Source organism: Calonectris borealis, chromosome 26 (assembly GCF_964195595.1).
Source record: "Calonectris borealis chromosome 26, bCalBor7.hap1.2, whole genome shotgun sequence".
Classification (NCBI taxonomy): domain Eukaryota; kingdom Metazoa; phylum Chordata; class Aves; order Procellariiformes; family Procellariidae; genus Calonectris; species Calonectris borealis.
The window spans coordinates 1391916-1418720 of NC_134337.1; the positions used below are offsets into that span (position 1 = coordinate 1391916).

General features: G+C 50.6%; 1 protein-coding gene across 1 annotated transcript in view; it reads left to right on the top strand.

The window, feature by feature from the left end:
• LGR6 (leucine rich repeat containing G protein-coupled receptor 6) overlaps positions 1-26164 on the top strand; it is a 144270-nt gene extending 118106 nt beyond the window's left edge. The window contains exons 7-18 of the mRNA XM_075174545.1: positions 1750-1818; positions 3279-3350; positions 4570-4641; positions 5788-5856; positions 6825-6896; positions 9992-10057; positions 12580-12651; positions 14273-14344; positions 15071-15196; positions 17310-17470; positions 22913-22993; positions 24927-26164. Coding sequence (XP_075030646.1) covers positions 1750-1818; positions 3279-3350; positions 4570-4641; positions 5788-5856; positions 6825-6896; positions 9992-10057; positions 12580-12651; positions 14273-14344; positions 15071-15196; positions 17310-17470; positions 22913-22993; positions 24927-26164 — 2170 coding nt within the window. The remainder of the gene's footprint in view (positions 1-1749; positions 1819-3278; positions 3351-4569; positions 4642-5787; positions 5857-6824; positions 6897-9991; positions 10058-12579; positions 12652-14272; positions 14345-15070; positions 15197-17309; positions 17471-22912; positions 22994-24926) is intronic.
• The last annotated feature ends 641 nt before the right edge of the window (positions 26165-26805 follow it).

Here is a 26805-nt window from a genome sequence, read left to right on the forward strand (position 1 = left end):
ATGTAGAGCAGGCAGCCAGACTCCCTCTGTAACTGGGGGAGAGAAAACAGCCCTTGGTGAGGGGAGACAAACCCTGCCATAGCAGGACCTGCTGCATCGCCTGGGCTGCAAAGGGAATCCAGCAGCAAGGTCTGATATGGACCTTGTCAGAGCTACGCAAGACAAAATCCACCCAAGACAACCTCATTCCATATTTTTCTTCTGGTTTCGTCCCCTATCTTGTAATTCCCTGGGACATAAGTCACATAAGCCTGGAGTCCTGGAAGGCGCAAGGGAAGACCAATTTGGAGAGACTCTCTGGGTTGATTTACTGTGTAAATACCTACAGGGCAAAGCCAAGAGAGTGCTGTAGAGTAATTCCCAAGCAGGGACACTGGTAAAGGAGAAGACTATGTAAGAGAGAGGGGGCCAAGAGAGATCATAACGTAATTACCATGCCTGGGCCCAGAGGATGAGAATTACAAGGTAATTGGGCAGCAACTCATTGCTGTGTAAATGCACGGTTATTTCTGTTCCGTAAACCACAATCCAGGTTACATGGTAATTACTTTGAGGTCCATTAAGTGTAATTATACAGTAATCTCCAGGAGCCAGTAATTACCCTCATGTTCCAAAGTATCTACCACTTAAAACTCAGTGAGTTTCGTGCAGGTAGGAAGCAGTCACATGGTTTTCAGGCTTCAGTGTCTTGGTTTGTGGGATGGCCAGGACAGGGTCAAATGTTACCATTTCAGCTGGAACTGCCTTTCAAAAGAGAGCGCTGGGCTTGCTAGAGGAGGAGTGCTACACATCTAAAGCCCAGCCAGTCTCCATGGGCCCCCTCCGGTCAGCAGCAGGATCAGAACCTTCAGAGGGCTGTTCCTCCCAGGCTGCCTGCAGTGTCCCGTAGCTCAAATAAATCCTTTTCCGGAGGTGCCAGCCCATCCTTGGAGAACAAATACAGCCCACAAGGTTTCATTCAGGCTCAGATGTCTCTTCTGGTTGCCAGGTCAGGGCAGGCAAACTCTACACTTGTCATTATGACCAACATATTATATTTTACTTAATTTATTATACTGCAAATTAAGCTTAATGATCAGCAGTGTCAATATCTCTTGCACATCACTTCCACCTTTGGCTCACAGTTTCCAGTGTGGGGTTCACCCCAACCATCAGAAGAAGACCCAGGCCTTCCCATAGCCCACTCTTCCCACTGGTCCCAGTCACAGCATGTCCCAGTGGCAGGGAGATCCGGCGTACCCAGGGAAGCACCAAGGGAATGGTCCCCTGATCCCCCTGCACCGCAGAGCGAGGGGGCCAGAGGAGCCCTTTCATGGTGCCCACACAACTGAAGTTGCTCTTGTGTTTCTTGTCCTTCATAAAATCCCATTTTGACCTGGAAAGGCAGGAAAAATGACTCACAGCCAAAGCCCTTGGGGTGAGTCCCTGGGAGAGGGGGACAGGGCACTGTGGAGATGTGAAGCAGCACCACAGCCCAGCACCGGGCATGGAGGGACTTGGGGGGAAGGAGTCCAGATGGCAGCAGCCATGGCTTGGACTGGCTCTCGCCTGACAGTGATCCTAGCAGGGAATATTCCTGCTGCAGGAATGTGTGAGATTTTGTTTCCAGGCAGTGGCTGGATCAGCACGGTAGGAAAAACCTGTCTCCCATGCTTAACAACCAAGTTTCCGTGCCTTCAAAGCACACATACACTCGGTTGAGTTCCTACAGCCATGTTAATGAATGTTTTTCCCTTCTCTGTCTTTCAGGGATCTAAACTACAATGAGCTGCTGGAATTCCCTGGGGCTATCAGGACGCTGGGCCGACTGCAGGAGCTGTGAGATTTTCTGTTTATTCCTTTTCAAAAGCATTCCCCGACAGAGAGCATCGCGTGGGGAGACCACTCGGTCCAAACCTTTCTTTTATCTTTCCCAGCCCTCTCTACCATGCACATAAAAGCAGTTTATCCCCTCTATTTCCATCAGCTCTAATCACCTCTCGGCTGGTGGAAGGAAGTGGGAGATTCCCCATCAGGCTTGGAGGGGGTTCTTCCTGCAGCTCTTCATTCTCATGTGGCATCAGACGAACTCGAAGTCCATCTGATCTCCAGCTCCTTCTAATGTCCATTCCCCAGCTTGGGACCGCAACCATGGAGTTATCTGTGTTATTGTGAGGCCATGGCTTCTGCAGGCCCTGTGCCACCTCCTCTGATGTGCAGAAACTGTTTGGTCTCCCTTAGGACAAATTTATAATAGGGAATTACAAAAGTTTATGATCATTTTAGTGGCTAGCTCTCTCTCCTCTAACCAGTCAGCTTGGGAGACACTAAAAATGGGAAACCATCCCACTTAACACCCATGAAGGTAGAAGCCCCAAGATGGGGTCAAGTCGAGTTGATGTGGATCCACAGTTCCTGTGGACCCTAGGACTGTGTCACACTGGTGACAGGCTGGGGTGGGACAAAAGCAGCTGCTTTGGTGCTTCTGGGAGGCTTGGAGTAAAAATCTGACACTTTTTTCTTTTACTGGAAGAATTTCTTCTCAAGGAGATTTCTCAGATCAGACCAGATATCATCATTACTCTGACATTCAAAATGAGAATAAGATCCTTAATCCACTTTGAGATGGCTTTTGAAATGCCCATCACTAAATAAGAGGCAAATTTCAAACAGCCATCCAACTAATCACTCACACAGACTCCTCTGGAATTAAACCACCTGGGCATCACCCAGAGCCTGGTCTTGGTCCTGGACACAGGATCCTGTGGCTGCCTTTGATGTACAGGAGGTCAAGACTGTGGCTGCAGAGCTCTCTTCTGCTGCAAAAGTTTGCTGATAGCAATCTTCTCAATTGACCAAAAATATCACAGCTAGATCTACAAATACTTTAAAGTCACATGGGCCAATAATTCATGGTAGGCTGCACTCTGGTTAACAACTGTGGAGCTGTAATGGAGACCATCCATAAAAACTGTAATTCCTGGAGGGTATAAAATAAGTGTGGTTTGTTTGCTCCTGTTTCCTGATGTGTAAAGTGTTAAACTTTAAGTCCTTATACTCTTGGTGTGTTCAGTGGAGTGACATATGGAGCACCAAGCTATACACAGAGTAAATGCAGCAGAATGAGGGCTTTGTCCTCAAAGGACAGACCTTCTTCACTTGTTGACATGATGGAACAGAGCCTACACTTCCAATTTTATGTGTTTTGAAGGCTCTCTGCCTTTAAAAGTTTTGAGGAAAGAAGGTGTCTCCAAGCCTTTCTCATCCATTAATATCAAGGTATTTATTTCTCCCAACAGCGGTTTTCATAACAACAACATCAAAGCTATTCCAGAGAACGCATTTGTTGGGAATCCCCTCCTCCAAACAATGTAAGAAAATTAAACAATGTTTCCTAAATCCTTATATGCCCCAGAAAGGGGCATTTCCTGATGTCTTTGGTTGGGATTTCTGACAGCTGTCAGCATGACCCCAATTTGACATTTGTTGTATATGGGCCAACGCAAGCTGAAATTAGCTCCTTCTCAGCTACGCCTCAGGTTTTTTGCCATGGGTTCTCCTTTCCCCCCAGCTGAACTTTGCTGCAGTACAGGCTGATAACAATGAAGGAACAATATATGGGTGATCTGCATGGAAATCTTGCTGTGCATAACAGGATTTTCTAAGCCCTGGTTGACATCTGCCTGTGTTTATTCCTTGTGTTTAGACAAGCCGCTAGCCAGCTACAGCAGTAGCTATATGTGTTGGGGAGCTGGGACACCAGATCATTGTGTGTCTACCCCAGACCCATGGGCACAAAGTTCTGCAGATAAATACACCCAGTTGTCAGCTCATTTCCCCTCGGACCCAGACACAGGTAGAGATTTTTGGACAGTTCTTCCCTGAACCACAGATATTGGAAATCATGGCAAGTGACAAAAGCTCTGCTTGGCCAGTCTGGGACTTAAGTTATAGAAATACCAACATCTGGAAAGCCATGGTGACTCTGGGTGAAAACAGTCACTGCTCCAGTCAAAACAAACCAGCCTCATCTCCATCTTCCTTAGGCACCATCCTCAGAGTGACATGGGGGTGGGACACATCCAGAATACTCATGTCTCCATCGGATCTGCCCATCTAAATTCTTTCAAAGTTGGTGGGGGGAAAGTGCTTGTTGTAGGAGGTGATTCAACTCTCCTAAAGCTAGTTGGATCCTAGAAGAGTTCTCTCCACTGACTGTGACAAGTAGGAAAGATGCTGGTGCTGTGGATGTGTAAGACCAGAGGAGGTGTCACCAAGTGCAAGGTGTTTCCCAGCAGGGTTACAGCACTATAGCAGGGTTGAAGGAGGGTCTTGCACCTTTCTAGCCTGCCTGGTTCAGCAGGACCCTAACAGGCCCTTTCAAGGCAACAGGAGACGTTAGTTGTACCAATGTTCAGCCAAAACAGGCTAGTGGGAGAGCCTGGGGTTATCTGGAAAATAAGGGTTCCGCACAGGATGGCCAGCACCTCCTACATAGCTTACTACTAGTTGCTCCAAGGCTCTTGACCTGTAATAGCATCTTCTCTTCATGCACAGCAGAATCTGACCAGTTACTCATTTCCTTTGCAGCCATTTTTATGACAATCCCATCCAGTTTGTTGGACAGTCTGCTTTCCAGTACTTGCCAAAGCTCCACACTCTGTAAGTTCACCAAGAACATCCCCAGAGAGGTGATACATCCAAGCTCCAAGCCCTGTGAGCTGGCCACCTTAGTAGCCTTATCCCTTCCTCTTTTCTAGAGCCCTTGTGCCAATAGAAGACCATGAGGCCACTCTTCTGGCCAGCCCCAAAGGCAGTGAGCCAAGGAGTAGACACTGCAGATGTTTTCTGCTGAGGAAGAATAATTTTGAGAAGGACATTTCTGAGGGAGCAATTCATTCCTCCTCCCCACTAGCTGACAGGCACTGGAGTCTTCTAGGGTCTCCACAGCTGCATCAGCACCAGCAAAGACCACATTCACAAGTGCCACTACATTTGCTGCATGCTGCTTAAGCAAGCCCTACACTGTTGTGTAGTTGCCCAAACACAAGGCCACTGAAGGCATCTGCCTTCCTCCACGAGATGGAGAAGCAGAGGAACACATGTCCCATAACACCAACACCATGGCACAAATAATCTTACTGGGCAGCAAGTGGTGACAGTGCTTCCTTCACATGTATGGCCCTAAGTCTGCTCTAGGGCCACCACCATGTGGTGGGCACCATCTGGACCAGAACAGCTGCTCCACATTGGCTGGCCTGGACTGGCTGGCTTTCCAGCTAACCTGTTGTGGCACAGCACTAAATATTGAGGCAGAGGCAACCTCAAAATCTCTATTTATAAGCCTCACCCAGTCTCTCGCTGCAGGAACACACACTCAGGCAAATAAAATAAATCCTTCAAATACCCATGCATTCTTTAGCTCCAAATGCATTGACTCTGGGAGGCTTGGGTGGGATGCCCTGCTTACATTCCCCATGGTAATTGTTTGGGGTTTTTTATTTAATTTGGGCAGAGATCATGCCAAGAATGTCAGTGGTTGGGGGAGGGTCTGAGCTTGCCAAGCCTCCTTGCACAGAAATGCCCCACTCTGGCTCACTGTATCTGCGCTGCGTGACACATCTGCTCCACCACCCAGCTGGCAGTGGCACACGATGAGCGGGGCACCTTTGGATCTGGGCCTCTGATCACCACATTTGGGTGTGAGGAAGCAGATTTGCCACCATGGCAGATGGGTCTGGGACCTTGGGCAGCTGCACTTGCTCCCAGGTCCTCTGTCCACCTCACTTCACCCTCATTTCTCTGCAGGTCGCTCAATGGTGCAACGGACATCAGAGAATTCCCAGACCTTAAAGGCACCACGAGCCTAGAAGTTTTGTGAGTGGCAACTCTCTCCCTTTTACCCCGCTATTTGTGCTCTTCCTCCTTCAAGGCGGTCCAGGCTGTTTCAGCGAGGACAACTTTCACAGTGCTGTGCAGTTGGTTGTCTTCAGCTCTGCTTCTCCCTGGTCACTCACCTCTCTGCTTCGTTTCACCCCTGTGGCTCCTGAAAGCAGCTTTCCTCTCTGTGAGTTGCTCTCTCGGTACTGTTGAGTGTGCTCCAATCTTTTTTTGATTTTTTTTCTTCCTTCCCTTCTGCATCTGTGAAGGAGCAAGCCTTTGGGTGCAGTGCTTCAGCGTGGTCTGCTGAGACCCAGTGTCTCGGCCCGTCCTGGGACCAGCACTGGCAGTGCAGTGCAGGAAACATCTGCCACCCAGGCTGGGGGCTCCCGGAACTGGTCTGGTCCCATCCTCACACCACCAGACCCGGGAGAGCAGGAGCTTGGAGGACATGTTGTCTCTGGCCACCCATGGTTCCTCTCTAGGGCACTGGTCCACACGCTGTGCCCAAACTGGGAGCGCAGCTGGGCGCACAGCTGACCCCAGCCCAGGAGTGTGACCTGGCCATGCCTTGCCTCAGGGACACAGGGACACACCACCCGTTCCGCATACACGGGTTTCTGAGGCAGTCGTGGCTCCAGGCGGATCACGGGTCTGGACAATGTGGAACTGGACGGCAGAGCACGCCACGGAGGGCGCTGCCACCTGCCCTCAGCATGGCCAAGGGCAGCAGTGAATTCAGCACTCAGCAGCGTCCCAGAATTCCTTATAGGCACATTCACCCTTACCAAGTCCCGCAGCAATGCCCCTTTCCAAGTCAGCTTTTGTTTCTCTCCGGGTACTTCGTTACCCCATTGATATTGTCTCTCCTGCCACCATCTGAGACCAGTAGCTGGGCCTGGGGGTCACAGAGTGTGTGCTGGCTCTCAGTAACACCACTTCTTCTCTCTTCTCCACCCCTCTAGGACCTTGACCCGGGCAGGCATCCATTTACTCCCCAGAGGGATGTGCCAGCAGCTGCCCAGCCTCCGAGTCCTGTGAGTAACACATTTCTCTCTCCTGCCTGGTCTTTAGAAAAGTGCCATCAGAAACCAGGTTTTCTTCTTGTCTAGCTCAGGGAGGGGACCAGCTATGGAAGATCGTCCTGTGGTTCTTGTTCCCGTTATCTTTTCCATGCAGAAAACACCACCTTCTTAGGCACTACCTTGAGCTCTGCTCAAGTTCTTGAACTTGCTTGCTTCATCCCAGCGTGATGCTGTGGACTCAGGGCTGCAAGCAATAAGGCACATCCACATTTGCCTCCTCCTTGCTCTGCACCAGTGGGAACTGTCTGTCCCATGCAAAGAGGGTAGAGAGGGTGCAAAGGGGGGTGGGTAAGAATGCCAGCAGCATTTCAGAGCTCCTAGTTATACACAGCACAGAAGCCAGGGGTAAATGACACACAACGCTCTGCCCCAACGTTGGCTTGCTGCAGTTGGAGCTCCAGCAAGTGCCATCATCTGGAGGAAGGATCCTGTTCACATCCCGGGAGGGGACAGGCCTGACCTGATGGAGACCTGCAAGGCCACATGGCCATGGCCCCTCACATGGTGCAGCAGTGGCAGATCAGGGTTTTGCTCAGCGTCTCTAAGTTGCTTTGGCTGTACCTGCTTGGCAAGGCACTGAATGATGCTGAGGGGGGGGAGATGTGCTTTTTTCTTTAACTTGGTACATGATGAAATCAGCATCTCAGAAAGACTCCTGCATTCTCTCAGGAATCACACCCCTCGTTCCTGAGATCCCCAACTTTGTCTGCAGTCAAAGACATCCTCAGGAAATGAGTCATGAGCCAGATTTATACAAGTTTGCAGCCTTAGGGCAAGCAGGAGGCTGGCCTCTCATCAGTCTTTATACAAGCAAGCTGAAAATGAAAACAAGTTTGTTCCAGGAAAGCAACAGGAGTGAATTCTTGATCACTCAGAAATTGGAAACAAGAGAAAAACATAAAAATAAAAGAACACAATTTGTAACTTAGCAGATCACAGCATTTTGGCTCCAGCTGTCCCTATAGGGAAGATCTCTCATCTTTAGACATCTGGACCAATTCAATGGACATCTTGCCACAAAAGTGTAGCCTCTGGAATGGCCTAGGCTGTAGGGTCCCAAGCGCTCTGCTTATGTTTGCAAGTTATCAGACTGTAAACCTGCGCAGCAGAGCCTGTTCTGCATGCCTGCCCCCTCCTTGTGGGAGAGTTTTATTGCGACACCCCACCTTGTTCCTGTTCCTTGTTCCTCTTTCCCAGTTAATTTTACTGACATTAATTGTATTGCTTTCAGAGTTTGGAGGAGAATATGTGGGCCAATGTTTGTGCATGTTTACATCTCTTGCCTTTGAAATGCGTTGGCCTTCTGTCCCCGCAGAGCTAGTGGTTGTTCTCGCTGCTTTCCCCCACTTTGCCAGCCCCTTGGCAGTTCGTCAGGTTGACATTACGAATGTGTCACATCTGAACACACATGATACAGTTAACACCACATTTCTGGCCTCCTACTGCTCACGCCACGATGCAGATTTTCTGCAGAAATCTTACACGGGGGCTGTAAGAGCCACGACAGGGGTGTGAGGCTTGCGGCTGTGCTGCGACGCCGGTCTGTGCATGGGCACTGAGCCCAGCTCACCCACGCAGGGCAGCCTTGCCGAGCTTGAGCTTGGCATCAACCTGACATCGTCCTGCTGCTTTTGTCCAGAGCTTCTGCTCAGGGCACAGTTTTGTCTTTCCTCTCAAGCAGAGATAGATGAAACTTCCCTGAGCAGAGCTAAAAAGTCCCTTGATGCCTCCAGTACCTTCATCCCGGTGTGTCCATAACACAGCATCAGCGACTGAGGCTGCTCTGCTGGTAGATACTGGGCTGCATCTGGCCACCCTCGCTCCGGAGGAACCAGAAATAACTCCTGGGGCTGCGTTCTCCCTCCGTCACCCTCCAGCTAAGCCACCGCCCTGTCAAGCCCAGTGACCTTGACACAGGGACCAGGGAAAGGTGACGGATGCTATAGCTTTTTCTTCATACTGGGTGACAGTTTCCAGAGCCAAGCACAAAGCTTTTGCTTGCTTTTCCCTCCCTCCTCCTCCCCACCATGGAAAACTGGTGCAGAGGGGCTTGGCAAAAAAATAAATAATTGAAATGTTTTAGCAGCAACTTATTGGCAGAAAAATGGAAACTGAGTTTGGAAAGTCGGCGGAGAGGCCACATACAAAACTTTACCCTGGGGCAAATTTCCCTTGAACAACCACAAATCCAGCCTCTGCTGGTGGGGGAAAGAGCTGATTTTAAGGTTTACTCCTTACCCAGCCCATTTCAGTTTTAATAAATTCACATTAAGCTGTGCCAGGATAGGTTTTCCTCTGACTACCAAGTCACTCTACCCTGGACGCTGACATGACACCAGCCCACGAAGCAGTGGGAACAGGAGTTTCCTGGGAATTGCTTTCAAGTGACAGCACTGGAAGGAACAGGGACCAGAGGTTTTCACAGTCTGTAACATCCTGTACCAAATCCCGGCCAGTGCCACAACCCCTTCCCTAACCCTGGAGAGAAACCAGGAAAGGCTGAACGGAGAGCAGGCGATGGGCAGTTGGGTTTGCTGCGCCAGGGAGGAGGCAAGGCAGCTGGCTGGCTGCTCTGCTGGCCAAAACCTCCCCAGGCTCTGCAAGCACATCTGCAGCTTTTGTGAGCTCCCCCATCCACAACAGCAGGATGGGAGCTCTGGCACAAACACCTCTCCGCTTTGCCCAGAGAAAAGCAAGGCTGTGCACAGCAGAAGCTGGCACAGATGCACTTCACAGCTGACTTGGGGCTGGGGAGGAAAAGCCCACTCCAGCTGTAGAAGCAGCTCTGTCAGTCCGCAGCTTCTGCCGGAGTGAGCTGGGCTGGGGCCGGGTGATTAGGTGAACCACTGAGCAATCCCTGCCTCGCACAAAGACACTCAGAGCAAGCATCAGGAGTGTGCAGTGTGCCCGGGGTTACTGCTTTCTGCAGCTGTGCAAAATGGAAGTCGAGTCATCCCCCTCTCCAGCAATATCTGCTCTCCAAGGGAGGGCCCAGGGGCACTTGCTTTTGATGTCCTAACGTTACTGTACTGTTCCTTCCCCTGCAGAGAACTGTCACACAACCAAATCGAAGATCTCCCCAGTTTCCACCGGTGTCAGCGGCTGGAGGAGCTGTGAGTAAAGAGATGCCCTCGCCTGCACCATGCTCTGGGGGAAAAGGGCTGTTTTGGGGAGGAAGGCAGTTCCCACACACAAAACTCAGCCTTCACCAAGCACTGGGAAAGCTGAGCATTATAACTCACTATTTGGACTGTAAATGGACCAGAGCTCCACTCTTTGTCCCTGTGCAAATACAGAATAAAAATACATCCCCTGTTCATAGGATCAATTCACTCGGGTCTTTTCACAGGTCCCAGCCACAGCAAACAGAAGTAGGATGTGACAGCACTGAATTTTACTTCACTAACTCAAGTTAATAGGCTCATCAAGAATGGGGTTTATCTATACCATAAATGTCTTCTGCTTCAAGGAGGGGTCCCATGCCATGAGCACAAAGCAGCTCTTACCACACTGCTCAGGGCTAGCCTCTCCATAGAGAAGATCGATGCTTTCCTCAAGCGTAGCACTTGAATTGGTCTCCTCTGGGCCTTGGGAGGCACCTCTGTTGCTCTGAGACAGAGTTATTCATGTTCAGTTCAAAGTGTCTGGAGATCTGGCCCTACACTTCAAATCTAACAGAAGTTCTTGGCCTTTTTGGGAAAAAAAAAAAAAAAGACTCCATGATTTTTTATAGAATTCTGGAACCTGGAAGAATAGATGTCTGGGAGCAGCATCCCCACAAAAATACACTGGAGAGGTCGTACCTGCTTTCTGCAGCACCCCAGCCTGGATGGCCAGACCAGTTCATCCAGCCTTAGCAAAACCAGACATTAGGACACTGAGTAAAATCACATGAAAACGAGAGTTACGTAGCCCTTGCTGCCTCTTCGGGAGCTCTGAGGACAGAATTAGAGCTGGACATATTTTTACCTACAGTATCCTCAGGAAAATGTTTGAAAAAGTAGAAAAGACATCGAAAAAAGGACAAACTTTCAGAATTCCAAACCTACAGTTTCACGCATTGTGCCTAAATTTCTTCTTACAATATTTTATAATACACCAAATTCAGACTTAACAATATAAATGCACAGTAAACCCCTCTTTGAGACTATTTAAGTCAGACTGACTGTGACTTAAATTAACGTTTTCTTACAAAATGAGTATTTGGTCCCTTAAGCCCAAAGTTAGCATCCTGTAAACCCCACCCCCACCAGGCATCAGCATTCCTGCTGGGAAATATGTTGGAAACAAGTCTGGTGGTGCATGGTGGTACAGCCTGGCATGCAAACAACTTAGGTGTGCCAGTCGCTCTGCTGTAACTGCCAATGTGCAGGTTTTTACCTGCAACACACAGGTAGTCCCCCTCAGCTAAACATCCTTGAATTATTTTTCACTAGCTTGCTCCAGTACCCCTTCTTCCCAAGCTCCACCTCTCCCACGCACTGAGACCCCCAAATTTGTGCACAGAGCTTCCCATGGCCCTCACTTGAAATCTTAGCTAGAAGTAGGAGCAATGCCTCCTTGGGTACATGGGGCATTGAGAAACCAGCAGTAGAGCAGATACGAGAGCCTCGAGCCTCTGTCTCTGAAACACGAACGTATGGCCAAATACCAGCTGAGACATTACAGCCATCATGTGCAGGTCCTTGTGTGAGATGAGTCAAGATCATTTCTGCGTCTAAAGGCAGGTTAGCTCCCCAACAAACGTCCTGGGGAGTTGTTGTAGGTAGAGCACTAGGCAGAGGCTGTCTCCCCTTGCAGAAGGTCACATGTCGAGGAGACCACTTCTCCAGGTCTGGGAATTCATGACAGGCATTTTGCAGGAATTTTTAAAAATATTCACCATTGTTCCACACTAGGGAAAAGAAAACTGAAAAACTGCGAATGTTTCCCACAAAGTGGATGCTTGGATCAGTTCTGGATGTCTCTCAAGGGACATGGGGAGTGTATAGGTCAGTCAGCAAATACCGTGTCAGCTCTTACCCTGCCCCCTCCCCTTCCCTGGGGAGTGCAGGAGGCTGCTGGAAGGCAGGTGTGCAGGGGCTGAGGCACTTTATGAAAATACACGTGCAGGAGGTGGATGGTGGGTTTAGCAAGACATCAGGATACTTCTTCATGAAAAGCTGAGATGCCTTCAGCCGTCAAACCCCCTTCGTCATCACCAAGGCAAAGGGCAGCACTGTATAGTCCTTCCTGAAGGGTCACACAGAGCTGTTTGCTGACTTAGCAGATCCAAGCTCTCCTCTTTTGCTCTAGACAAAGCATTTGCAGGCTAAAGGTGGAGCAGAGTGGGAAATCAGTGTGGCTTTGGAGATAACAGGGCACCTTTAACCACCGCACATCAATGGCACTTTACTGTGCCGTGGTGGCATCTAAAGGAGAGGCTGTCTGAGCCCTGGAGCTGCCCATAGGAGAGAATGGCTTTGAGTTCTTTTGTTGTTCGTCCTGTTTACCCCTTGAAATAAGAGTAGGTCTTCCAAGCTCGAATGACAACTTCCACTGTGACAGTTTGCGTCTGCTGCCATGGGATAAAGATCCCTACAAAGTATGAACGCTGCCTTCAGCTATTTTCTCAAACCAGTTTGTGTTTTTTCAGTGGTCTCCAGCACAACAGGATCCATGAAATCAGAGCAGACACCTTTGTGCAGCTGATGGCCCTGCGCTCCATGTAAGTCTTGTGTGGCAGGGGGAATGACTGGGCTTTTTGCTGGGGGAAGGGGAACTGTGAGCACCCAGCCAGGCTGATGCGGAGTTTCCCAACCCCACTCCCTCTGCCCCTGCTGGGAGGCTTTGCTGTCCCGTCCCTCTTCCACTTCCCCTTACAAAAGAACAGGGCACAAACTTTCTCCCTGGCTTCCCTTCTGCATGCAGACACCCCCTGTAAATAAACTCATGACCTGCCAGGCGTGCAGACACTCCACCCCACATGCTCTAACCACACGCTGCAACTCATATGTTGCACAGCACACATTACAGATACCTGCCTCCGAAATGCCCTGCAGACATGGACTGGTGGCAAGGATTTACCACGCTGTGCCTGAGCTCTAGCACCCCTTTTCTTACACATGCTAGTCCTGGGCCATGCGCTCCTGCAACATCCATGCAGAACATCCCGTTTGTTTGGGACTGGCTCCCCACAACTCAAAAGCGTATGTTAGATGTATTAAGTGCACACAAGCATGCACGTATCATACACACAGTCTACCTTGAAGTAGACAGCCCACTTAAGTGCTCGGCACCTTTGAGAAGCTAGTAAGGCTCCATAGGGCATGATTCTCCCTGTGACATGTGGGAAGAGCCCTCCAAGTGCTGATGTTCTTTATTTACTGTTCTGTTAGGAAGTGAACTGAATCACATAAAAGCTTTTTCCCATGGTGCATCAATTTGAGTGTCATTTAATAGGCCAGCATTCCTAGAGATCCCATGAGTGTCATGTACAGCATGTTTATAACCGCACAGGAACACTCACGTATTACATGCAACACGACAGACAAGCATGCAAATATGCGCATGCTGCTGCCACACTCTCGTCACACAAATGTACTGCTGAGCGTGTAAGCTCTAGCATTTGCCTTGCAGTATGTTCTGGGTCCCTGTGGGAAGGATTCAACTCACCCAACTTTAGCCCTCTGCAGTGAGACACACACATCTGGGCAGGCACCCCTGGCTGGAGAGATGTAGATACATGTAGGAGATGGCTCGTGTAGTCAGCCTTCGGAGAAGAAATGCTTCTTGATACGCAGGTTCCTTTCTGCTGATGACAGAGGGAGATGAGCCCTCTAGCTCAGATGGAAGCAGAGCTTATTGAGGAGCCTCAGGGAATCCTCCCCAAAACCAAGCCAACTGTGCATGACAGGAGACACTCTAAGATGACCTTGGTTCGCCTTCCACACAGCTCCTGACCCTATTTGCCCTTGCCTGGGTACCCAGCAGTGTGACCACGTCAGGGATGCTCTGGCACTAAGGCATAACCTGTCTAATGCTCTGAGGTTTAGCATGTTAGCATTAAAGCTCCAAATTTACAGAAATGAACCCAAAAAGGAACCTTTCCCATTGGTCTCAGTAGAGGAGCTCCTGCAAGGCAAACTCTTGTGCCCTCTGTTAGAAACCACCCATATATAGACCCAAATGTATTTGTCTCCAGGGAGCTGCAATGGGACAGAACTTGCTGCCGACCAAGGGACTACAGATCCCACATTTGCTCGCATCGAACCCCTTGACCAGGCCGGTGTCAGCAGCTTCACTGTCCTGCTCTGCACCCCTCTTACTGGCATGTCCTTGCCTTGCAGAGACCTGAGCTGGAATTACATCCAGTTTATCCACCCTGAAGCCTTTGTGACCCTGCACTCGCTCACCAAGCTGTAAGTTGCAATGATATTTCTTTCACAGTGGGCCATGGGCAGCAGGTGTCTGAGGACCTCAGCCTGACTCCCCACGCTACGGGTGCGCCTGGCCTTTAGATATCAGAAAGGTGCAGTGCTGAGGTGCATGTCTCAGCGCTGACAAGGGCAGACCAAATCCCAAGGTTTCCTATTAATATTAGAGGGATGAGGAGAGTGCAGAAGGGGCCGTCTTCAAGATGTTTTCACCCTGAATACTTAAGCCAGTACCTCCACTTTCTGATGCTTTTATACCTGCCTTTGACACCCTTATGAAAGATCAGCATGACAGACCATTTCAGCAAGAGTCATTGCAGACCATCTTTGCTGGCTCTGGAGGGGTGCCCAGTCCTCAGCCCCCTCACTAAGACTCTTGGGTATTTTATGAGCTGGGAGCTGCAATCATACCTGCCCTATTATGGGGGAAGTGGTGGGGTAAGAGTTGCATGGGGCAGATATGTGCACAGGGAGGTAGATACCGCTGCGAGCTTTGAGCGTGGGCATTAACCCCTGCCCCTCATTTCCCCCAGGGACTGCAGTATCAAACCATTTATCTCCAGAGGACCCTGGTCCCCATGCAGCACTCAGCCCCATTTCAGCATCACATTTGAGGGAGCAATTAAGGCAGGCAGCATGGCTCTCCATGAAATAGAGACCACTAGCAGCAAAACCCTGACTGCAGTCTCCTCTCTGCTTTCCCTTCATCAGGGACTTGACTGATAACCGGCTGGTCACACTGCCTCTGGATGGTTTGGGTGGATTGACCCATCTGAAGCTCCAAGGCAACCCGGCTCTCTCCGAGCCCTTCACCAAGGAAAGCTTCCCCAAAATGAGGTACTGGTGATGTTGGCTCTTTCACTTCTGGCGCTCAGCACAGCCTGTATTTGCTTATAGCAATCAGCCTCCTGCTTTCCTTGTTTATCTCATGCTTTCCTCCATCCTTTCAGGCCAATAGGTTGAGGAAGCTTCATCTGCTGCTAACACGCCTCATCTTTTAAAGTCTTCCACGGGAGAGCGGTGATGCACTCCCGGGCCCACCGCCCCCACCCCAAACACACACACAAGTGGAAAGCATGGAGCAGGCTCAGGGCTCCTCTCAGTGGAAAACATTCCCAGAAGCCAGTCCTAGCTAATGACATCCAGCTTTCCTTCAGTAAACTCTGTTTGTGTGGCCGTGTCTGGTCTGCTATGGATTAATGAGGAGCCTGAAGGGGTCAAACTGAGCAAGACGAGGCTGCAAAAGGCTCAGACCGCAGTGCCGCACTGCAGGCTCTGGCTCTCCTGACCCTCCCTTAGTGGTGGGTCTCCAGCGTGGCACCTGCCCTCAGACTGAGGGGCCTATGGTTCAGATGACTCAAATTCCCCTGAGGTGAAGCCATCTTTTGCTTGGGTCTCCCAGGTAGTTCCCTTGGAGCCAAGGATGCATGAGCTGATGCTCCCACTCATCCAGTACAGGTTCCCAAGGCTGGAACTTCTCAAATTTAGACACCCATTGCTGGGGTCGCAGGCCACTGCACCAACATTGGGCTTAATAGCTCAGGTCCAATAAAACATATAGAGCTTTCACTTTGGTCTGCCTCAGCAGTGGTGCCTGCAGGGCTTTCTCTTCTGACTTTTTTGACTCATCATAGCAGGGCTGCTGCATGACTGGTTTCCAAACAGCAGGGGATCCCAGAAGCTTCTGGAGGGCTTTCCACACCCAAGATGGCAGTCCCTTGTGCAGAGCAGGTCAAGTTCAGCACTCCACGGGCATTCCTCCTCTAAACTAATTCCATTGATATCTGTGGAGCTGGTTTGGATTTGTACCAGAGAGACTGAGTCTGCAGGATGGTTCATTGAACCACGCCAGGCAACGGACCCATTAACATTTCCTAAATTTTGGGGTACTGCCATTAAGTAGTCTTATTCTTGGGCATATATCTGGAGGTATCATCTAAGAACAGTTCTTAGCCATCCTGGGAGGATCTGTACCTCCCTACCACCTTTCAATAATAGGATTTAATTTGGAGCTTATAACAGGAAGCAAGCTTGTATACAGTTTCCATAGCCTCCCGGGGCTCAGCCAGAAATGTTTGGGAACTTAAAACAAAAGCATATTTTTAGAATATAGAGTTTCACCATATTTACTGATCTTGTCAGAAGACCTTAATTGTCTGGAAAACCTGAGGTTCCTTTGCCTTCATCAGCAGTCTTCCTGACTTCCAGCAAAGAAGCAGGCATTTGCTGCCTTTGAAGAAAATGCAGCTGCTAACTGATAGCCTGATATTTCATCCAGATGATGTTCAGCTGCTGTTTAATTAACCTTGTAATACATGCTATAATTAACAACTAACAATTCTACTTTCAAGCAGAAATCAGACATATTAAAATAACTTGCTACACTTGAGAGACCTGAGATTTCCTTGCCTGAGCTGGCAGGGGTGAGCCACGCTCATGGAACTGGAGTTTGGAGGTGCCTCTCTGACCTTCAGCAACAAGCAAGGGGGACCTTGCACTTGCTCAAGCTCTCCGAAAGCTTCTCACCTTGAACAAAAGAAAGGATGCCCAGCAAAAAATGGCCTTGGGGTAAAAAATGAAGACTCCACATGCACATGGCATATTGCCAGAGGGCATGGGAAAGAGAGGCTAATTCAGTCTAGGGAGAACTGCAGAAAGGTTTTTAGGAATTATCCAGGAACTTTAGTGGAGTTTCCAAACGTGGTGTTTGACAACATCCTATTGACAGACAGTGTCTTAAGCACCAAGAGTGGGGCAGTGCAGAGACACCATGGGGTGACATGGGTCAACGCTGTGTCCTGCATGGAGTCCTTCACCAGGGCAAAGTCCAATGTAACCATCACCTGATAGACTGGCTTTTGTCACGCGGAAATTAAGCAGAAAGTGCAAAGCAATGGAGAATAGGTCATGGAGGTGACACACCTGAAAGTTCTGCTTTCCCCCTTTGCAGAGTCCTCGAGGTACCTTACGCCTACCAGTGCTGTGCCTATGGAAGCTGCAGCAGCTTCTTCAAGCTGTCTAACCAATGGGAGGCGGAAGACATGAGCCCTGAGGAGGAGGATCCCCACAAGAGGACCATGGAATTGTTTCCAGGTCATGCTGATAATCACTGTAAGTAAACTGGGATGAATGGTGATCAATCCATGGGCAGGGCCATGCTGCGAGCTAAAATGTGATCCTAGCGTTTGCAGGAGTGGTCCCACTGCCAGCCATAGAGTTACACCTGTCTCAGGGAAGGCAGACTGATCCTTCTCCAGCTCTGGTGGCCAGTTTCTGTGAATGATCTTCAATTAGTGTCACTGCATTGGAGAAAGAGCTGATCTGGCTCATCCAAACCTTCACAATCTAACAGAAAGATCTGGCAGTCCTCAACAGCATGGACACGTTTGCTAATTTGGCCTTGCTGACTATAGAGGGAGGCTACCCAAGCCCCTGAAAGGTAGCTGAGGTTACATGGGACAGCTTCTGGGCTTGGTCATTAGACTTCTGAGCAGTACAGAGCCTTTGGCACGACATCAGTCCTTGTTGCTACAACATACAAAGGGTGGACCCTAGGATTAATCAACGAACTGGAATGTGCAGCTGGCCAGAGGCAAAGAGACCTGTGGCTGTGCTACTTTTGTGCACATACCCTCATGCTAAGCAAAGGTCAGGGTTAAGTATGAAAAAAAGACACATTTGGGGAATATGATAAGCTCAGCACAGGGGCTAGCCTATGCAGGGCAGAAGTGGCTCCACAGTTAAAGATGAGCAGCGCTTTCTGTTCAAGAGTCAATTTATTCTGTGCTCCAGGTTGCATTTCTGCTTAGACCTCCATGAAATATGTTGCACGAGGCCAGCAGAGGAGTGTGCAAAGCACACCTCCTGCACCAAGACTCACAGCACAACAGCAGCTCCAGGCGGAAAGCTGGTGTGATCCCTTTGCAAGGGAATCTCAGAATAACGTGAAAAGCATGAGCCCCTTTGCTTCCTCTGCAACTGTGGGAGAGTGGAAATAGCATTTCAGGACACAGTTTGGATGCTGCATTTGTTTATATGTTTGTGTAAATACAGAGGCCACACGCACTTCCGAGGTCTGAAACGCCCTGTAGGCAAAACCACAACGTGCTGTGTGCCTGTAGGAGATGGGGAGAGGGTTGAGTCCCTGGGGAGCACTTGACTCACCTGCTCCCAGGAGCACCATGCGCCCAGCCATAACCAGGGACTCTGCAGAATCTCCTCCTGCATCCTAAGCAGGCAGGACTAGATCTGGAGACAGATATTGACCCATAGCCGTTGGATTCTCTGTGTTACAGCAGTGATGGGAGGCAGGATGACCCAGACAGTTTATGACACAGCCAGCGAGTGAGTCACGAGCCCTGTGTCTCTGCTCCTGCCGTCTGCCCTGCCCTGGTCCTTCACAGACTAAGAATAAGCTTTAGCAGTGTAAAAAGTCCAGCCAGAGGCTAGCAAGTGTGATTCCTACCAGCGTGATGTGGCTCCTGGACACATGGTAGACTTGGTGGCTACACTGGGCAGACAGTACAGAGGAGCCATATCTTACGGTCATTGCTGCAGGAATTTCTTCTCAGCTGGGTCAGTTTTTCCACCATTAATGCAGCCCATACTTGTGCATATAGTTGGGGTGTTTGCCCAACAAATTACAGCATCTGTGAAAAGATCTGGTTTGTGGCCAGGGCCCATAGTACTGCTTACAGACCTGCTCCTGCTGGGCACTAAAGCGTTTGACGTCTCAAAGGATCCTTTCTCCTGGCCCTGTCAGCAGACCAATACGTATCACAGGCTCCCAGGCTTCCAAGCCAGTCTCAGCCTCAGGGATTATATGTGTGTTCATGAGATATTAGGAGCAGAGGGGAATGCTGATTGATTCTAAGATCAGATGAGACTATTAGCAGCTCATAAAGGTTCCCATTTTCAGATGTTAAAGCACTGGGTTTGTCTTGAAATGCACAAGAACGTCCTTCCTTACTATGTGCAGCTTTTGCAGATGACTCTCCTTACCATTCAGCAATGCATGATTTACTCTTGATGATGAGGATTTTGTGATACTGGTATTTCACTTAATTAATTGTTGCTTCCTTTCTGATGGCCACCAGTGGTATTTAGCTGTGTTATATGAATCTTGTAACACTTCCTCATTAAAGAGGAAAAATCTCCCAAACATTCCTTCCACGCAAGAGATGAAGTGGTCTCATTAAGAGAAAATAACTCGGGGCTCTGTCCCTGGAGTGTACAGCCAGGCTCATCAGGGCACTTGGATGCTGTGGGAGAACTTGTGAGAGGGATGGGGCACACTTCCAGATAGCCTCGCACAGTGCTTCCAGCAAGGGACTGAGGAGCCCTTTACAAACAAGTCCGCAGAACCTCACAGCTGGGTGGTGAAAGGCGACTTGTCCCAGGCAGCCGTGTAGGGGCGAGAAATGGGTCCCCAGTGGCACAGCCCTGCTCCAGCAGCCAGGCAATGCTGCCTCCCGCAGTGTGTCCCGCTCCAGCATCCAGCACCCATCCCTCAGCCGAGCCCAGCACCCAAGGGACCGTCTGACTCCAGCCACAGACTGCACGTGGTGCCACGGACCCCGGGGCCAGCTCAGCTCTCTCCCATCCTCCCAGGGCCCCAGATGCCCAGGAACCCCCCAGACACCACCGAAGTGTGTCCACTCACATCCGAGTAACAGCCATCCAAGGCCCAAAGGAGTGTGGTTAGTGGATGTCTCATCACTGTCACCTTGTCACGACAGATATTTAAGGTCCTGTTTCCAACATTTTTGGTGTTTGGGATACGCCTCTTTGGATTATAATTGGCGGTGTTTAGCAGATACCCCCTGCCCCAAGCCTGTCCCGTGTGGCTGGCAGCAGCCCAAAGACGGCTCGGGGGCTTGTCACAGAGGACATCCACCCAACACTCCCCCGCAGCTCGCTCCTGCCACCCTCCCGAAACTGGCTGCAGAGGGAGGACAGGCAAAGTGCAAGTACTACCATTGCCACGGGGCACTTCCATCACAGTCCCAGCGCTCCTCTTGGGGACCACTGGTTTGAGGATAGAAAGGGATGTATTTACTTACAAGCATATGTTTGCAATAATGGAACAAAGCTATAGAAAGCAAGAAGAGGACACACTTGGATGGTTATCCCTGACAACAGGACACTGCTTTACCCAATCCAGCACCTCCATTAGCTTGTAAAGCTGACTAATTAACTTTTGCAACCATCTAGGAAACCCTGGAGGGTCCTTAGAGCTGCACTTTTCCTGCTTCTGTCATTCAAGAAGGCTATTCAAGTCCCCCGGAAAGCACCTGCCCAGATCCCTTGCAGCCACCCGTGCCCTAACTCTGAGGGAGAGAGCAATTATCTGCAAACGGGCACGGGGACTGCCCTGGCTAAGGCAGACAATACAAAAGGGGAAGAAGCATCCAGCCCAATGTTTTTTGTTCTACCCCTTCTCCAGCAATTCTCCTCCTCTTCCTCCCACTTCGGTGTTTGTACAGCCGACTGGGAACCATTTTCTATGGAAAGGGCACTACTAGCAAAGTGGGTTTTTCCCATAAGGCCTCAGAAAGTGGAGATGCTTTAGCAAAATTCAAATATATAAGAGCTACTTCAAAAACAATGCAGTCTGCCTGGCTAGAACACAGCAGCCATTTTCTTTTCTCTACAGTTCCCTGGCTGGGAGAAGTACTGATTTCCAGCAGAGAGAAGTACATTTTCTGCTTTGAATCCCGCTGTGCTGGCCAAGGATTGCTTTGCAATTCACATCTAGCTCAGCAGTCCAGGCAAAACACAAGATCGCTGCCTTCACCTTATGCAAATGTTTAACCCATGCTTAAAACCAGCCGCTGTGAATTCTGGCCCTTTGAAGAGAAAAGGGATGGGGCAGATTACACTTTAACATTACCATGGGTTGGGTGGCAGGGCGGCACAGAAAGTGCAAGTCTCTGCATTGATTTGAGTATGACTGCACATCACAGCCTCCGCACTGTGGATGGAAAAGACACTGGAGATTTATAAGACTATAAAATACAAGGAGGAAATATTTTTCCATCCCACTGTGAGTGTTTTCTTGCCAGACTCCAAAGCAGCAGTAATATTTCAACTCTTATACAGACAGATTTTAAAAATGGCATTTTTTTTCCAAAGCTCACTGAAGCTGAGAAAGCCACAATGCTTGTCAGGAGGCACTAAAGATAGCATGTTATTTGTCATCAGATAATCCCAGTTGTATCTTCAAACATAGGCAGGGAGCAGACCTCATGAGAGGCACAATTTCTAAGCAGATTAGGCAACTAAATCCCACTTAGGTTAGCCATATCTGCATCACTGTGGAAATTCGCCTTCCTGGCCAGTGTCTGAGCTGCCAGCTGCACACCTGGGCACCGCCATCCATCCGTATCATCCAAGGGAGAGTTCATCCCACAGCCGCAGATCCAGCTCCCTGGCAATCGGGCTGCAGCAAGCACAAAACACGTCCTTTCCCTTTCCTCCCGCCTGCAGAAAACCCTCCGGAGACCTCCACTGGGAGCAGAAGGCCGTGCTGGTGCCATGGGTGGGGATGGTGCAGCAGGACAGCATCTGTCCTCACTGTGTCCCAGCGCTGTGAATCAGCGGTAGTTTGAGAAGAGGAACAAGGAACAAAACAGAAAAGCATGTCTTGGATTAGATTAAGAGGATGCCATTCTCCTTGGTGATGACCTACACCTACAGGCCATCGAAAACACAGCTGAGGTCTCAGCCCCTTTCTCTTCCAGCAGCTTCTCCTTCAGCCAGGGGGTCTCTGCCTGACCCTCAGAGACCCCAGGCCTGGCTCAGGGTGCAGCTCCCAGAGTGATGGAGATGCTGGCCCAGCAGGCTGGGCTCTGAGGGCAGTACGGTCTGGTTGCATAAACCCCATGGATCCAAAGCCTGCAGGGATGGGCAATCAGTCTGCCTTTAAGCAAACCTAGGACTGGGAACCTCCAGGGTTAAAAACAAGGCAGCACAGTCCCAAGAACATAGGACATAAAATAAAGCAATAAATGTTGGGTTCTCGTGTCTTTTTGCTTCTGAGCCGTTTGGTGGTGGTGGTGGTGGTTGCTAACGAAGAATTTGTGCTGCAAGTAGAGGCTCTGAACAAAGCTCCAAAGTCCTTGTTGATGAACTAACATTGGACAAGGCCTGCCCAGAAAGCTTCCATTTAGAAGATGCATTTGAAGGCTTTGTTTTCTGTAACCACATAGGCTACAGTATTTCTTTATTTTTAATAAAGCGTGCTGGGAGGAGGGATCCGCAGTCACACAACTCTGGGATCTGGGGCTCTTACGCTTCGAATGTTGGGAGTAACCTAAGAACAGAGGGGTTGGCCACATTGCAACCCACCAATGTTTACAAGACCTTCTCCCTCTACAGCAGTGACTGCAGGGGACAAACTGGACACCAGCAGCTACTTTGAACTTGTGGGCTGGGAACTGGCTGGGAAGGTCTGTGTTGAGGACAGGCAGTGGGAAAAGCTTCTGGCCCAGCTAGCCCCAATGGCCCTGCTCATGCTTCTCTGAGCATCGTTTCTCATTGTTTTCTTCCCAGATGACCTAGATGCAGATGACCTCCAGCTGGACCTTGAGGAATCAAAGCTGCACCCCACTATTCAGTGCACACCAAGCCCCGGTGAGCAGCCAGGGAAACCCTTTGAACACAGCTGGGATCCTTTGAGCTTCTCTAAATCCCCAGGATCCCACGACCCTTCCTGCAGCGTCTCACAGACGTGCAGATCAGAAGCCTGAATGATTGGGCTTTGGCCAAACTGGGGACAAGTGAGGAGCTTCCTTCTCCCACTCAGATGTAGCTGCCCTCCTATGAGGAGAGGACAAGATTACAGTATCCCTGACCTGGAGTCCCAGGTATCACCAGCTCCTCCATCCACCAACCTGCCCGCAGTCAGACTCTGGCTTTCAAGAAATTCCTGTTCCCTTGCAAAACTTAGACTTTGCTTTGTCCCAGCCAGCCCAGAATATTGCATGACAAGTCCTTGTCCTTGATCTCCCGATCATACTTGCAGCCCTGCAAACTGCAGGGGTACTTTGCTCTGTTTCCTGAGAAAGGGAGAGAAGACAGGTGCTGGACTGCACCCAGCCACTTTCTCTTTACTTCCATGAAAAACATGCCAGCGGGCACAGGCTGGCTGGGACACAAGGAAGCTGCCTTCTGATTTTGTCCCCGTTCACAGCTCAGTGGTGTCCTACACAAGCACAGCTGGAGGCTGGAGAGGCCTGGCTCCATCCAGGCAGCTGTGGGACACTGGCAGGGATGGAGTTTTTGCCACTTTTCCCACTGAGTTTGCTGCAAAAGAGACAAGAAGGAACAAGATTTTAGCAGAGGACATGCCCCGCTGCCTGGGTACAGAGGTGCTGGCTCTCTGAGGAAAGCCAGCGAAAGACCTCCACTCCCTTTGAGCTGAACAAGATTTCTCAGTTTCCTCTAATTTCTTTTGCTCTCTACCGCCTAAAACTTGGCCCGTCCTGTTTCTGTTTTTGCTGAGATCCCTCCCTGAGCCCCTCACTGTAACATCTGAATCCCTCCCAGAGGCAACTCTCTCTCATTGCACTCTCTCTCCCCACTCTCTTCCTTTGGCAAACAGCATCCACCACCAGTCCCCTTTTTACCCCTCCACGACTTTCCCTTCTCACTCTCCCTTCTTCCCATGTCCATCCTCCACCATTCTTTCTCCTGACATCCTCCCACGTTCTCCTTGCCCAGGTCCCTCTGTCCCTTCCCTGCCACCCCAGCATCCTCCCTCTCTTCCTCCCTGCCTGCTGTCTCTCTTTCCTGCTCTAACACTTCATCTCATCTTGGCCATCCCCTCCGTGCAGAGGTCATTCATGCAGAAACAATAAGACACCTCTTAGCCAAGGTCTTGAGTGTAAGGGCAGAGGTTGGCAATGTCAGAGCTGGATGCAGCATCCTGCCATCTCTCACGTCTCCACACCACTAACTCCAAGATCCCAGGGGGTACGTGAGAAGGAGCAGCTAATGGCACAGTGGCCCAAATGCCAGGCTGACACCAGGAGTGTTAGTGGGTCTGGAGTCCCACAGAAATGTGGGGCATTATGGTCATGAGTTCCTTTGGACAAAGGCCCACCTGGAGCTCAGACTCTGCCCCATTAAGCAGTATAGGGCAGGTGGGACATGAGAGCAAAAAGGCTTTGCCATGCATACGGTCATGGAGTGGCAATGCTTTTTTTGTATTTTAGGAGCTCTGATAAGTTTGCCATTTCTCACATTTTGCATATGACCTCTCCCTGCATCTCATTTCTGCCCTGGAGAAGATCTGAGAGGGGGCCCCGGTCGGCATGCCAGAGGCATCCCAGGAGGGACAGGAGCACAGGGGAGCTGGGACAGAGCCAAGAGGCAGCACTGCTGCCATCCTGCTGCAGAAGAGGGCAGACAATGTTGTATGCTCCTCTCCAGCCCTCAGCATTGAATAGGCAAGGGACTGGTGGGGTCAGGAGAGGGCTGGGACCTGGCCGCTGCTCCGAGCAGCACCGCTAGAGCAAAGTGGTGTAGAATAGAGAGGTTAACTTTGGGTTTTGTTTTCTTCAAGGTCCCTTCAAACCTTGCGATCACTTGTTTGAGAGCTGGATCATCCGCCTGGGAGTCTGGGTCATCGTTCTGGTCTCGGTGCTCTGCAACGGGCTGGTCATTCTGGCTGTCTTTGCCTCTCCCAGCTACCTCTCTCCAGTTAAGTTCATCATCGGCTCCATAGCTGGAGCCAACATGCTGACTGGCATTTACTGCAGTATGCTGGCTCTCGTCGACGCCCTGACCTACGGCCAGTTTGCCAAATACGGTGCCAGATGGGAGACGGGTGCAGGCTGCAGGGTGACGGGGTTCCTGTCAGTGTTTGCCTCTGAGGCTGCCATCTTTCTCCTGACATTGGCTGCCGTGCAGTGCAGCATTTCAGTCTCCTGTGTGCGGAGCTACGGAAAGTCACCCTCCTTAGGCAAGGTCAAGGCTGCTGTCTTTTGCTGCCTGTTGCTGTCCTCTGTGGCTGCCGTTCTGCCTCTCTTCTCCATTGGGGAATATGGAGCATCCCCTCTCTGTCTCCCGTATCCCATTCCGGATGGGAAAGCTGCCACCCTGGGCTTCACTGTGGCCTTGGTGATGACAAACATGCTCTGCTTCCTGACTATCACGGGCACCTACATCCGACTCTACTGCAACCTGCTGAAGGGGGAGTTCAGCGCTGTCTGGGACTGTGCCATGGTCAAGCACGTGGCCTGGCTGATCTTCACCAACTGCCTCCTCTACTGCCCAGTGGCCTTCCTCACCTTCTCCTCCACACTCAACCTCTTCCTCATCACTCCAGAGGTCATCAAATCTGTCCTCCTTGTGGTCCTGCCCCTGCCCGCCTGCCTGAACCCCTTGCTCTACCTGCTCTTCAACCCCCACTTCAGAGATGACCTCCGCCTGCTGAGGCAGAAGAGCCAGGACAAGGGGAGCTACACCCAGTCCTGTGGGGTCGATGACATGGAGAAAAGCTCCTATGACTCCACCCAGGCTCTGGTGAGCTTCTCCGACATCGACCACATATTCGAGACACCTGATTCCCTGGGAGTGCATCCCATCCTCGACAGCTACAGCTTCCCCTCCATGACCCTTGTCCCCTGCCAGCAAAGGGCGGGCACCAGGGGGAAGGAGAGGGGCTTCTCTGAGCATTGTCCCTGCCTCAATGACAGTGAGGTGCTGATTGCTTCAGAGAGTCAAGATCCAGCTGGCAGCAGCCTCCGGATAGCCTTCTTCCCCTCCCCGCCCACGCCGCCCTACACGTCTCACTTATAAACCTCCTCTAAGTAGCCATGCCAAACAGCCCCACACCACACACTGAGGGCCAGCCCCAGTGCCGGGTGGCCAGCAAGGTGACAGCAGGCTGCTCCATGTAAAGCACCAGTACAACCCATCTACCCTCACCCCCCATCATATCTGCCTGGGCAACCGGCACTGCTCTGCCAGCTGCCACTCACCTGGAAGGGCTCTGACTGAGCTCCAGATACTCAGGGCTGGCCATGGGAGGAGATAAACCCCCTGTGCAAGTGTTTCCCCTGCTAGGGACTGCCTGGGAGAGAGCCCCACCAGCTCAGGAGATGGGTCAGGGAGACCCTCCTCCTTGTCATCCTACAGCGTCGCAAGCCAGGAGGAGCCTGCAGCAAAGCCAAGCATGTCTTCTCAAGGTAGAGACGTCTTAGCAAGCAAAAGCCATTGCTCTGTGGCAGAAACACATGGAGATGGCTGACTGCAATGACGTGGACACCCATAGGGACTTCAGGCCTTGTCCTCCAGGGTCCTCCGCAGGTCCCACAGACCCCTGGAAAGGGGCTTGTGTCTGCCCCACACCATCGACTGGAAGAGCAGAGGAAGTGGGTTAAAAGCAGTGTATCAATGTGTGCACCTGAGGTTTGGTCTGCCTCCATTTTGGGAGGCTC